The 14544-nt window shown below is 54.3% G+C and overlaps 1 protein-coding gene across 1 annotated transcript; it reads left to right on the top strand.

Annotated features, from left to right (window-relative positions):
- The first annotated feature begins 3084 nt into the window (after positions 1 to 3084).
- On the top strand, positions 3085 to 13263 carry LOC119096593 (nucleolar MIF4G domain-containing protein 1). Its single transcript, XM_037219495.1, has 12 exons — positions 3085 to 3107; positions 5092 to 5630; positions 6005 to 6747; positions 7035 to 7074; positions 7246 to 7401; positions 7787 to 7911; positions 8521 to 8720; positions 9810 to 9985; positions 10427 to 10653; positions 11155 to 11322; positions 11756 to 11887; positions 12512 to 13263. Exons 2-12 carry the CDS (start codon positions 5144 to 5146, stop codon positions 12797 to 12799), a joined length of 2742 nt encoding a protein of 913 aa, XP_037075390.1. The 5' UTR covers positions 3085 to 3107; positions 5092 to 5143; the 3' UTR covers positions 12800 to 13263.
- Positions 13264 to 14544: the final 1281 nt, after the last annotated feature.

Genomic DNA, 14544 nt, shown 5'->3' with positions numbered 1-14544 from the left:
GAAAATAAAGCGTTGGGGAAATATGACTTTAATTTGATGTGACTCAAACATAATAGCCTCTTATAGGCGGTAAAAATTGGACCACACAAAAGTGATTAGTCGACGGGACTGGACAGGTGGGACAGCCCACTCGAACCCCATTGAGTACTGGTATTCAGGCCGGCGGCAGGTAGTGACTGGTCAGCTCGAGACAGCACGGTGCTTAGCAGCAGTTGGCGCAGAGCATGCGAACAAGCTGGGCTCTGAAGTCATACTCATACCAGACTCCCAAACAGGCATGTTTACACTGGGCCGTGAAGAGGCCCGAGTACGTCACGCCAGGATACTGTGTCATGCCGTAAACCCAGAAACCCAGTCTCCCGCTAGGGCAGAGTATGGTGACGAGTCCAGACCACTGGTGGAGAAGTCCAAAGTGGTGTTGGGCTTGCCTCCGGTCTGATCTAGATGCAGCAGCGACCGTTTCAGGCGCACTACGAGGCTACGCGGAAGCCCACGAATTATGAAGTTCTAGAACCACTTTTGACGCTTCTGGCACATGGAACACGTCGGCTTTTCTTCTCCGTCAAGCGCCTCTTCCCTGGCAAAAAGGCCAAACCAGTCCTCCAAGCGCACCTGGCCCATCATGGATGGGATCGGCAGGCTCAGGTCCCAGAACGGGTCAAATGTTACGGACACGTGGCCGCGCACCGTGCACCGCAGCGTGAACATGAACTGCCCGACAAACAGGTCAACGAACTTCGAGTTTTTCAGGAACAGGAAACGATTCCGGGCCTCGAGCGGTTTCTGCCTAGCACTGAGGCTGTCATCGATGTGGGTGTGTTTAGGCTGGGTCGACCATGGACCGACCGTGGGATGAGCGTGGGCCGACCGTTGGGTGACCGTGGACCGGCCGTGGGCCGACCGTGGGCCGGCCGTGGGCTGACCATGGGCCGACCGTGGGCTGACCGTGTGCCGACCGTCGGTTAAGCGGTGGCTGACCGTGGGCTGAGCGTGTGCTGGGCGTGGGCCGTCTTGACAAACCTAACACATTCCCCCACTCATACTAAAACCAGAAAGCAGGGGTGTCAATTTTTATCAATTATGAGGGGGGGGGCGAACCAAAGGTCCGACAATCTATCCCGCCCCCCCCCCCCCCATTTTTTTTTCACCGGATTTAGCCCACTTCATTCTGATTAAACGCAATATATGTTTTAACCTTTATATGATTTGTAGGCCTTAGAGCACCGATGGCGTTCTTCTATGGTGGTCATGGGAGTCGACACGCATTTTGGTTGCGGGGGACGGGAACGGTGTCAGCCATGCAGGACTTAAACCATTCCATATTCCACAGCTTTTCACTTTAACACCTCACAAACCACTGCGTCTCTTTTGGCGCTAGGTATGTGAAGTTTATTGCATCGGTTATCGGCTCAGCTGTAACGATTTGTAACTTGTGGTGAGAGCAGCCATGACTTTTTGTTATGAGAGTGGCACGAGACGACACTACGCAGAAATATCTAAGAAGATAGTCTTTGTGTTATAATCACCATTTACCCACGTTTTTTTGTAGTATTCCAGCCAAAAAATTGGGGGCCAAGCCAACATTGGGAGGTCCAACTCAACATTGGGGGGGGGGGGGGGGCAGGGCCCTCACAAAAGAATACAAATCGACACCTGTACCAGAAATCGACTGAGAGCATGTGGACGCTGGAAAACACTTGTATGGAACGCGCTCTGCTGCGACCTGCCGGGGTCACGCCCCATAAGGCGAAGGAGCGCATGCCCACCTCCTCCTGCCTGGCAGCTCCGCGGGAGCTCGCCGCCAACTTGGTGTTTGCGGCAACAACGGCATTTGATCTCGGAACGACTCTCTGAGCCTCCGCGCAAGCTGCCCAATCAGCGGGCTCTTGCGACGGTCGCCGACTTAGCGCTGCAGGTGGCTGTGGAGACCGGCCTCCGCTAAGAGGAGTACCGGCGCCACTAACAGTGCATGGCTCGTGGAGACGACGGCGGTGCTGGTGAACGGTCAATGCCCCCCCCCCCCCGAGCGAGACAATAGCCTAGGCATGAGGGCACATGGGGCACGCGCCCCCCCCCCCCCCTTGGTCCCGACGGGCCCCTAGGTTCCCTCGACACCTACGATTACAGGCACGATTTGAGGGCCAGAAGGGTCCGAAAGGTCAGCCAGAGGTCGCATTTAGGGACCCTGCCACGCAGGGCCGGGCACTCTAATGTCAGCTAGAGGGCCCGGTGTGCTGATATAGGGTCACCTAAGTTGATAGGTGCTTATATGCCGGTCAGATGCCACCAGTAACGCACAGTCTGTTCCGTGGTAGCATGAGCCTGAGGGCCAATTTTCCAAGCAGGGACAAGACCGGAGCTAGTGATTTACATTGGTCGGGACCCAAACGTCTGCCATAGGCTCACAGCGCCTATAAGGGGCCCTGTTTTGGCAAGAGACCCTGGGTCAGCCAGATGCAGTGTTCGAGGGGTCTCGGAGAGCCTGGAAGCCTCACCGGATGCGAGGATCTAAGGCCCCATTGGAGGGTCTAAGAGCTCAATGGGCTGGTTGTAGCCTTATTCAGGGGGTCAGCCTGCGGGGATGGGCCCACAAATGAGAGTCAGACGGCCCTTTGCGCTGATCAGGGACCCCCTGAGTCGACATGGCCTATAGGTCGGCTAGACACCACTAGTATCGCGCAGCCAGCTCCGTGCCGGCATAGGCCTGAGGGTCTACTTTCCAATTAGATGCTAAGCCGAGGCCAGTGATTTGCACCGACCAGGGCACCTTATCTGCCAGGGGCACACAGGGTTTAACGGAGGGTCCTGTGCTCACAAGGGGCCCCGAGCCGCCCGAGGGCAATGTTCGATGAGGTCCAAACAGGACCCTGGGCGGCCCAATAGAACCGCGATAAAAACTATGCCGCCCTTGTAATGAGAGCTCTATTAACCTCGTTCTCTCAGCATGGTCCTACTACTTCGACTGTTATCCTTTAAGCGCAAAATTTTTAATAATTTGGTATCCCAATTTGAGCGCCAAATACTGCGCTTAACAGACATTACATGTGCTGCTCGTTTTTCATATCGGCGGTACAGTTAGCTACCGCATTTGTGGGCATTGTGGCTGCGTGGGTCGATGTAGTGAGTTGTGTTGAAGGGAGGAGGGGGACATACACCCAGCACTAGTGAAAACTAATATCATTCAAGTTGTTACAGGGTAATAACAGATATTTTGCCATTATATCAGGCATAGTTGATGCCTTCCCACTGTAAGGCCATTAACTATGTGGTTCTGAGTTCTTTTCCTTGTACCTTGAGTATTCAATTTTTTAGAGGCAACTTGGGCCTGTGATATCTGATTTGATTGAGCTCTATTTAGTGTAATGTATCACACGCTCCACTGCTTTGATGCTCCTGGAATGATATTTGTGACCTGCCATTTGGCCTGTAGGTCCTCATCTTACCTCATCAAACTTGGAATGAAAATGCTGCGGAATTATGTTTGCATAGGGTACCAGGGCCCATCACATGGAATAATTTTACATGATCTTATGTTTTCAATATTTGGTTATCACATTTTTTTGAGGGGACTGCTATAATTTGGTATATATGTAGATATATGAATCAATTTCAATCATCTTTGGAAATAGAAGATCCAAAAGGGAGAAGGCCCATTCATCCACTTACAAACTGGCCCCAGACTGTAGCCCAATAGATGTCTAAGTAGGTGTCAGACAACTGGTCACCTTTAGCAAAAAATGAAATGTACCTTACCCACCCAAGGGGCCTCACATTTCAGAGCAGTCTTGAAGCCATTGCATTTGGTGGTGGTACCTGCCAGTTTGATGACACCTGTCAGTGTTTGGTACCTATGAGTAAACAATTTTTAGTTCAGGATGTAGTAAGATCATAACTTCATGATCATGGATCAAGTTGGCATACTTATCTGTGGATGTTGCCGTGGCCAGAGTACTCTGTGAACCCATTGGTTGGTGGGCTGTTAAATCCAAATGGCACTTCAGCTACCAAAGAAGAAGCATTTATGCATTACTGGGATAGGATGACTTACATGGTAGCATTATTATTACTGTGCATGAACTGTGAATGCTGCTAAGGTCCATGCCATATCACTGTCAGGGATGGCTAGTGGTTATTACCATGCTGTTAGGTCTTAAATGAAGAGGGCTCAGGACAGTAAAATGATACTTTTAAGGATTTTCAACATTCAGTCTTGCACTAGGATCAGTTGTGGCATTGACTGTCCCTGTTCACCTGCCATTTTGTTTAACTGTAAAGGAAGCCTATCCAATGCATTCAGTAATAAGCACATGTGTAAATGTTTTTTATGTTGAGTGCCCCTTTTCCATTTCTTTGTTTCTTTGCCTTCCTGATCATAACAAATTCCCTGCTTGATGGTTTCTTGAACAACAGTTTGTGATGATGGCAAATGTATGCTGATTGCTCATTGATTCCCACAAACTGCTGATTGAGTCCCCTGCTGGTCCAGTCCCATGAACAAGCTACTTTATGTCATGCAAGATGTCTATGTCCTGAAACTTATCTGTTTCTCAGTTTGGTATAGAAACCTCATTTGTTTCCCAGTTTGGTGTAGAAACCATATTTGTTTCTCAGTTTGTTATACAATGAGGAACAAGAGAAAAGAGCTATTGAAGTGGCACAAATTTTGCTTGTTTTGCACCTGTCAGGCTGTATTGTATGCAGTGCAGGCTGCCAGTGGCAGCCTGTGCCAGACATATGCTGTGAGTGCAAAGCCTCCCAGAAGATGAATAGGACTATGCTTACACTATGCAACTCAAAGTTCTGGCATGACAAGTGTACTGACACATTCAGTGATGACAGGGATGGCAGGGGCATCAGGGAGAAGGAGATTACAGAGGAGTAGGGAGGAAGCAGATATGTACATATGGCAATATTTAAAATTGATCCTATTATGTTGCATGGAAATAAACAAGTGAAATCATGATTGCCCCTGATCCCACCATATCACCAGGAATGGTGGCATGTTGAAATGTGGCTGGTGAATTGTGGGCCAAACAAGCATGTCTTGCGGCAGTAGTCTGAGGGCTAATGGAGTTTATGAAAATATTTCAGGTATTCAAAAAGGCAGCTTGTTATCACATAAGTGCATTAAATAGAACAGATCATGGGCAAGAAGAAGGTGGGACTTGGAGGATCTCGGAAGAAATCAAGGAAGGAGAAACGGAAAGAACAGAGAACACTTAAAAAGGTGAAGAAGAATGAGCATTACTTTAAGAGATTTAAGAAGGAAGCACCAAAGCATCCATTCACGATTCCGAAGGAACCTAAGGACGATCCTCTTGTCGGTCTGAGTGAAAAAACTGAGCCACAAGCCAAACAGCTCGAGCCAGATGATGAGCCAGTGAAGAAACCACGGCGCCAGGAGAAAACTTTGGTTGAGAAAATTCGTGAAGCCAGAGAAAAAAGTGGTGTTCTGGCTGAGAAAAGGAAGGGAGCTGAAAAGCGAGCTAGGAATGCACAGCTTCGAGAGGCAAATAAGGCAGAAGAAAGACAAATTAAGCACCTGGCAACATTAATGAAAATGAACAAGAGGCGAAAGAAAGGAAAGACGCCATCACTCCCGAAAACATTTGTTTCCGATGGTCTGGACTGTATCCTTTTCAATGCATATAATGTGTGGTTAGTTTGGAGGTTCTGTGAATGAACTAAAACATCTGTAGATGTCTGGGGTGATGACCTGTACCTGTGTGACCTGTACGACCATTACCCGCTCGTCCCTTCCAAGTCGCATCAGTCGGAATGATTTCCGCCCCGAATGTCACATTCAGTGTGAAATAGATCCATTTTTAACATTACTCTAGTGTGCTACATTATTTAAACTCGTTGGATGGGCAGTATTCGATCATCGTCTATCATAATGCAGTCATAAATATGCTGTGCGCCCGTCCTCCAGCTGACAGTGATGAGAACAAAACGAAGCTTGTATATTTTTTAATGCGTGATTATTTGCCTTAATGCGGATCAGATCTTCTGGACGTCACTGATCCGGAGAAGCTCAAGGACCTGAAGCTTCAGGAGCCCACTTTTGAAGACGACGAGGACGATTTCGAGGAAGATCTGGCCATGGTGACAGATGCGGCACGTGGCCAAGCTGCTGAAGTAGAAGAAGATCAGCCAGATAGCGCCTCAGGCGGTGAAGGCCAGGCTGAGTCCGAAGAAGGTGCTGAACAGTCGTTTAGTGACGATGCCGGTAGAGATGATGGCACGGCTGATGGAGAAGGAGGTCTGGATAGTGACGCAGAGGGAATGGACGGCTTCGTTCGAGACAGCGGTTCTGATTCAGACGAACCGGACACAGTTGCTGCTGATGCCACTATCGCTGACTCAGAAGACAATAGTTGTGAGGATGGTGATGATGATGATGGTGAAGATGAGGAAATTGATGAGGAGGGCTCTGGTGACGAAGAAGCCATTACCGAGGGTTCGTCCGATGAAAGTGAGGGAGAATTTGCTGATGAGGTTGATGAAGGTGCTTCCGAAACAGATTCCGTCACCGCTGGAAAGAAAAGTGGATCTTTAAAAAGGCCCGCGAATGAACGGAAACGAAAACTGATCGAAGATGTAGGAGAAGAGGACCTCGCGCTGAATGAGACGAAGAAGTCAAAGAAGAAAAAGCGGAAAAATGAAAATCAGGACACGGACAATGACGGAGTATGGGAAGACATATACGGAAGGTTGCGTGGCAAGGACGGTTCAGTTTTGACCGGAGTAAGTCGTGAACGTCTCTGAAGTCTTGTTACTGTGCTTTGTGTGCCCGTCGTCAAGTAGATCGCTTTTTGTGTATTATTAGTTTTGTGCTTCCTTCGCAGGGGGTGTAATGTGCAGTTCAAAAATGTGGAAAGTTGGTGCTCAACAGGTCGCTGATGTAGTCCGCAGCAATACCAAAACACGAGAGTAATGTGCGACGAACCATGTTCTGATCATATAGCAGCGCGCGCCTCTGCCCCTCGAGCGTTCCCGTCGCCCCTGACTGACGCCCCGCCGGGCTCCTCCAGACCGGCTCGTCGGGGGCCGTCCCGTCCGACGCCGGCGACGGTGGCCCGGCGACGGCCGGCCGCTACCTGCCGCCGGCGCTGCGGGCCCAGCAGATGGCGCTGAGCGGCGACAAGCGGGCCGAGCTGGCGCTGCTGCGCCGCCGGCTACAAGGCCAGCTGAACCGGCTGTCGGCGCGCAGCGCGCGCGGCGTGCTGGCGCTGCTGGAGGAGCTGTACGCCGGCCACAGCCGCCACGACACCAGCCAGGCGCTGACGCAGCTAGTGCACGAGGCGTGCGTGTCGCCGGCGGCGGCGCGGCCCGACCGCCTGCTCATGGAGCACGTCATGCTGGTGGCAGCCCTGCATGCCAACGTCGGCACCGAGGTCGGTGAGTGTGGCGGCGGGGCGGTGGCTGCGCGGCAGCGCGAGCGGCGAGGGCAGCAGCAGTAGCGGGCAGGAACAGGGGTCAGTTGACGCCAAGGCACGCGCGTGTCGGCGCGGGGGGAGGCAGCAGTACCAGAGGATGGGGGGTTCCTCTGTGCCGGGGCCATCAGTCGGCCATCAGTGACGTCATGCAGCTATGAACTCGTAGTTCATGATCGCTCGGTCGTCCGTCTGAAGAGAAGGCCTTGGCAGAACCCGGCCTGGCTCGACTCGCGGCCGATGCGGTACGGGCAGACACGGACGCGTGGCCGACCAGTGCAAGTGTGCCATGTCCGATGTCCTTGGTGACAGGGACCGTGGAGCAAACTATGACGGACTTTCGTCTGCAGGTGCTCACTTCCTGCTGAAGACGGCTCAGCAGTTCCACAAGCTGCTGATGTCGGAGGACCGTGACGACGAAAGCAAGGAGCTGGACAACCTGGTGATACTGCTCGCCCATCTGTACACGTTCAGGGTACGTTAGCTGGCTGCTTGTGTTCTGGGCGCGTCTGGCTGGCTCTGCATCTGCATCGGTGCTGCAACATTTTTTTTCGATCTTGGCAGCCCGTGTGCCATTGGTTTGTACGCGATGGTTTGCCGACCACCTTTCAAAGGACGCCGATAACGTTGAAAGTCTTATGGTTCGGGAGGCCGGAAATGTTTGCGAAATGAATGACCAGCCAATCGACGGCGAGTCTTGTCCGTGTCACCGCTTGGTGCAGTCCTGTTCGACTTTCCGTGCCATCTAGGATGTATATAAGCCTTCATACTCTGAAAGAAGGCCTGGTATATATAGCCGTTCTATTCCATATGTGACCATAGGCGCGTTCGACGATGTTTCTCAACCTCACGCCAAGAAGTTGAACCGTGTCTCACAAAGTAGCGGGAACACGTCTTTAGCTTGTTTATCTTCGCCTCCCGCGTCTTATCATTACCGTCCCCCGTCCCCTTGGCGTACCATCCAATTTTCTAGGGTGAATCCAATCATTCCGTCCTCATCTTGCGTCAGCTCCGCCACCAGCGTCGGTAGCCGTCCCCCAGCGCGGGCTGAGGGCCCGGCTGACCCGCCAGCTGCCTCTGGCAGGTCACCGACAGCGGCGTCATCTACGACGTGCTGAAGATCCTGGCCGACCGCTTCTCGGCCAAGGACGTGGACCTTATCCTGACAGTGCTACGCAGCGTGGGCTTCACCATGCGCAAGGACGACCCGGCCGCGCTGAAGGAGCTCATCCTGCAGCTTCAGGCGCGGGCGGCCGCTGACGCCGGGACCGCCGCCGCCGACGGGTACGGGGCTGGAGCCGCGGGCGGGGAGGGATGGGCGGCCGGAGACCGCCGGCGGGTACGGGGCTGGAGCCGCGGGAGGGAGAGGGATGGGCGGCCGCTGACGCCGGGACCGCCGCCGCCGACGGGCATGGGGCTGGAGCCGCGGGAGGGGTGGGTTGAGCGGCCGGGGACCGCCGCCGCCGACGGGTACGGGACTGGAGCTGCGGGCGGGGCAGGGTGGGCGGCCGGAGACCGCCGGCGGGTACGGGGCTGGAGCCGCGGAAGGGGTGGGATGAGCGGCTGGGGACCGCCGCCGCCGACGGGTACGGGGCTGGAGCCGTGGGCGGGGGCTGACGGCGTGAGCCTTATGTGAGATGGCGGTGGGACTGTGGATAGTATTGAGCAGTTGGAGTGTTGTGTATTGGCAGGCCCGGGCGGTCCTGTTGTTGACTGTTCTTTGGGACGTATTTTCATGATCATCTTTTTTACGCGTAATTTGGCGGGATGAATGATTCGGGCTTGGCCTCGACTTTGGTATCCGATTCCTCACCAAGCATTCCTCACATCTACATGGATCCTATCACCTGAGAAGTCTGAATGACGGGCCAGTTTTGTTCGGCATTGTTCTTTCAGTAATGTCAGGGATGTTCATGGTGTCATTAAAGGTCATAACATGGCCGTGTCTAGTGAAGACTTCTGTCCTTTTGTGGCAAATGCGGCGGATTGAATCAAATCGAAGTCTCGGTGCGTGGGCCTCGGTGCCACTACGTGTGCCGCTTAGCCGATACCTGATGGGGACAGAGTTGTAACAGCCATGCCTCCGGGGCTGCTTTGTTAGTCTTCATTTCCATATGTGGTCTCCCTGCGTCTGTTAGTGTTCTATACAGGTACACAGTTAGGCACTTGACACACCAGCATCCCTTAGTTCACTGGTATTTTTTGTTGTCGAACTGACTGCTTTGGTCTTGAATTCGTGATTTAACCCGTTTGATCCGCTATTTTTCTTTTCCCTTCATTGTCTGACGATAAAGTGCCGTGGTGCACCGCGAAATTAGTGCACGGAGTTGTAGCGAAGCACTCTAACCCGGTCGCTCGGCTCACTGCTCTCAGCAGTCGGATTCGTTTTCTGCTGGACATCGTCATGGCTCTGCGCAACAACAACATCAACAAGATACCGCAGTATGACCCGGGTCTCGGCCAGGAGCTGAACAAGCTGCTCAAGACGTTGGTGAACCCCAACCAGACCATCACTGAATTAAATATCTCGCTGGAGGATCTGCTCAAAGGTGAGGAGCTGGAAAGGTTGGTAGTGTTACCTGAGAGACATACAATGCCTGAATGCAAATCGCTTTGGTATGCTTTTGGAAAGTACCTACGTTCATCTACGAAAACGCTACGGAATATATGTGCACAACCGTCCTCTTTAGGACCTCCCATGACATATGGCACCCTTAAGCTTAAGCTGCGGTGTTGCTATGCTTTACTTTGTTTTTATTAAGTAGCGGTGCCATATTTACTAATGGGGGGCCTCATATACTGTCATCCGTCTCTCCATCGTTTCACTCCTCATCTCTCCACTCACCGTCCCGCCCCTTGCCGCCTATTACATCCCCTTTGGTCGGCCCTTCCCTCCGGTCTCGCTGACCTGCCCCAAAGCGCCCCGCTCTCCACTGATCTTCCCACTCGCCAGTGAGCGCCTCTCACCCCCCCCCCCCCTTCCCCGCCAGCCGAGGAGCGCGGCAAGTGGTGGGTGGTGGGCTCGGCCTGGAGCGGCTCCCTGAAGGAGCGCCAGCAGCCGGCTGCCGGGGAGGAGGAGGCGGCGGCGGACGGCGCGCGGCCGAGGCTGCCCGCCGCCGGCCAGCAGTACTCGGCCGAGCTGCTGGAGCTGGCGCGCCGCCAGCGCATGAACACCGACCTGCGGCGCCACGTCTTCTGCGCCCTCATGACGGCGGAGGTGAGCGGGGGAACGGTGCTCTGGAGGGAGGGATGGGCTGATGAAGGGAGGGAGGGAACTGGTGCAGTCAACGCGCCGTGAGACAAGAGCGAGAGGAGTGGGACTGGGAGATTTCATTGTCATTAGTGGCGCAAAACAGGCTCAGTACATTTATAAAATGAATGAAGCATCGTCTTGAACCAGAAACTGTGGTTCTTTTGCCTACACGCGTGGAGGTTTGTGTAAGGAAAATCGAATTGACTGAAAGGCTAGACTACATGTTTGGAGAAAACTTGAAAGACGAAAAACACTTTTGTTTGTCATTTAACAAGTGGTGTGCTTCCCAAAGCACCTAGCAAAATGTGTTTCCTCGACCCACATCCCGAAAGTGGTGTCAGCCAAAGCAGGCGAGCGATTGTCTCGACGCGCGACAGGTCTCCAAGGCTCTGAATGTGCCGGAGGCCCGCCTGCGCCCGCGCAACCCCACCCCAGACCGCTAACCGGCCGGCGGCCGCGCTTTAGGACTACCTCGACTGCTTCGAGAAGCTGATGCGGCTGGGCCTGCGCGGCCCGCAGCAGGAGCAAGAGATGGCCACGGTCGTGTTGGGCTGCGCGCTGCGCGAGCGCACCTTCAACCCCTACTACAGCCACCTGCTGGAGCGGCTGTGCGCCGCCGATCGCAAGTACCAGGTGCGGCGCGCGCGCTGAGCGGCTGAGCGGCTGGTGCTGCGGCCTCGGGCCTCGAGGCAGGGTGTCGGGCGGTGCCGGAGGAGCCTGGCCTGGCACCAGGCTGTCTACCCCGTCCGCTTGGGAGTGGGGCCGGCGGCTGGCTGCCGTTGAGTGTTTTCTCGCTGGCCGTCGTTTCAGCGGCGTTAGAAATGGGCTGGCTGAAGTGTGGAAACCGGTTTCTTTGTTGTCCCAACGGGAGCGCTTCTGTGTCGGTGGCAGTGTTTTAGTGAGGTGATGTGTTGGCGCGACCGTCGACAGTGCTGTGTGCGGCAGGTTGGGAAGGGTCGATCAATTGGTGTTGGTCAGTGAGTCGCGTCCTGACATTCTTATCGTCGCCGCTGCATGTCTGTTGTCACCTATAGTTCTTCAGTCACCTGTGCTCTGGATCCGTCAGATGCGAGTCAAAATAGCGGTCTGGGAGCATCTGAAGCAGCTGGCTAGCTTAGGCTCAGGTCCAGCCAGCAACTTGGCCAAAATTCTAGCTCATCTGATCTCAACGACCCAGCTAAGCATCGCGGTACTCAAGGTATGCGTGTATACGTTAAGGTGATTAAGGAAGTCAGTGGTGGTCGCAGTAGTCTTCTTGATTTTGCTTACCTCAGAGATAACTAAACATCACGGGTGGATTATTATTCAGGCACGTGACCTTGGGTAGCCCGAAAAGTGAGCACTTTTCCGGGCCATTGTGACGTCATCGCCTGCGACTGTCCTGCTGGTATCTGCTTCCACCCACCCACAGACACCGCACCACCGCGCCCCTCCGTCCGTCACCGGCGAGTCGTGTCCCCCTCACGCTCCGCCGACCCCCACTACGCCGCAGCCCCTCCCTCCATCACAGGCGAGTCATGTCCGCCTCCCGCTCCGCCGACCCCCACTACGCCGCAGCCCCTCCCTCCATCACAGGCGAGTCATGTCCGCCTCCCGCTCCGCCGACCCCCACTATGCCGCAGCCCCTCCCTCCATCACCGGCGAGTCGTGTCCCCCTCACGCTCCGCCGACCCCCACTATGCCGCAGCCCCTCCCTCCATCACCGGCGAGTCGTGTCCCCCTCACGCTCCGCCGACCCCCACTACGCCGCAGCCCCTCCCTCCATCACCGGCGAGTCGTGCGCTCCTCACGCTCGCCGACCTCCGCTCCGCCGCGCCGGCAGGTGGTGGAGTTCTCCGAGATGTCGAAGCCGATGGTGCGCTTCCTGCGTCAGCTGCTGCTGGCGCTGCTGCTGCAGTCCGAGGACGAGCGGGCTGTACGCTCGCTCTTCCAGCGCGCGGCCGGCGCGCCGCTCAAGCACATGCGCGACAGCCTGGTGCTCTTCCTGCACCACTTCGTGCTGCGCAACAAACAGAAGCTGGCCGACGCGGACACGGTGGCGACGCTGGAGGAGCGTGCGCGCGCCGCCGTCGCCGCGCTGAAGGCGGCGGACGGCGTACTGAGGCTATGAGACCGACTGAGGCCGCCGGCGGCGGCTGACAGCCCCGTGCCGTTTAGGGCTGTCGCTCCGGCCAGTGCATCTGTGATAGGGGCTGGCCCTGGCTGAGTGTCCACGTTGCAGCGGCATTGGTGTCACTGCGTCAACGACTGGTGTCCTCAGGTCGTTGCTTATTTATACATTTGAGTACAGCGGAAGTTGTTTTTTCGAGCCTGTTCGAAGCGTCAAAATGGGACCGAGCAATGATTGAGGTTGACACGTCCTGTCGCCAGTTCCGTATGCACAAGGACTGACTTCTGCTGAGCTCCGGCAGGCCAGAGGAGAGTGGCAGGTCAATGGTTACATCCCTCAAGTCTGTTGTGAAAGGAATAATTGTAATGCCACCTGATGTTCAGGGCAAGCCGGTTTGAAAGAACGTCAAGATGCGAAGTTTCAGGATCGGCTCTTCGATGTGAGGTACTGTATTTGAGAGTAGATAGATGCGTTTAGTCCTTAAATAAACGAAATGGCTAGCTATTGAAGACTTGTTTATTTTTTTACTATATTTATTTCGCGTAAAAAATCAACAGGTTCAATAGGCACCCAGTTACGGTTGCAGTCAATAGGCTGAAAAGCAATAACTACACGCGCGTAAACACACTAAACACGCACACGCTCTCGCGCTCTCAGCCCTCGGCGAGCAGATCGACTAGTTGAATGTGCGCACACTGCTGGTAGACCTGCGGGCATTGGAACGGAACGACAGCGGATGAAAAAGCCGGCTGTTTGGATATCCCGAAGAGGGCAGCTGCAGGTGACGGGAATGCGGACAAGGATACTGTTTTTACGGGCTGACACTTCCAAACGGCACGTGGAAGAGACCAATATGGCGCGAACGTCTTACTGGTGCTGCCAGGCCGAACAGCGTGGTCAACTGGGCGCCGTCTAGCTGATGGTGAAACATCTTGTGCATGACTAGAAGATCGGACTGCACTAATCGTGCCTTGGTTGATGGCATGCGGAAATGTAGGGAAATACTTTCATACTTTCATACTTTCAACAGAGAAGGGCACTGACACCTGGTGTTTGCGGCCAGCCGCATGGAAAACCTGTGCTGGAGTCGCTCGCATCGAGCAAGGTGTGTGATGGCAGCCCGCCCCAAATAACGCTGCCATACTTGACCAACCTCACATGAGCGTTGAACGCGAATCGAGTTCAACGCTCATGTGTCGGTCGGATCGACCAAGGCTGTGGTTGAAACGCGCTCGGCGTGGGGACTTCTGCATTTGCATGCTGCGTGCGATAAATCCAAGCATTCCGTTAGCTTTGATCGCAGCGTCAACATGTGATGTAAAAGGGAGCTTTGCGTCCAACAGAACGCCGAGGTCACGGGTCTGATCATACCTTTCCAGGTAATGGTCGTCTTTTGTGTACTGATGGACGGCAGGAGAGATATAGTGTGAAGGAAATTAATTTGCTTTTTACTGGGTTGAGACTGAGTCCACAGGTTCGAGACCAGTCGCAGAGGGGATCCAAGTCCAACTGGAAGGTTACGCAGTCTGCGCTGCTTTCAATGCAGCGGCAGTTTTACATAATCGGCATACATGATGCACTCGCTTGCCATGCGGCTGGATAGGTCCGCCAGAAAACGTGCGAACAGCAGCGGTCCTAAGCTACTGCCCTCTGGTACGCCGGGTAGGACTGGAGCCCAGTCAGATCGCATGCCGTTCAGGATGACTCGCTGCTTGCAATTGGTCAGGTACGACTCAAGCCAGTCG

Source organism: Pollicipes pollicipes, unplaced genomic scaffold (genome assembly GCF_011947565.3).
Source record: "Pollicipes pollicipes isolate AB1234 unplaced genomic scaffold, Ppol_2.1 Scaffold_4295;HRSCAF=5057_pilon_pilon_pilon, whole genome shotgun sequence".
Classification (NCBI taxonomy): Eukaryota; Metazoa; Arthropoda; class Thecostraca; order Pollicipedomorpha; family Pollicipedidae; genus Pollicipes; species Pollicipes pollicipes.
The sequence above is the reverse complement of the archived record's forward strand: the minus strand, read 5'-3'. Positions and strand labels throughout refer to the sequence as shown.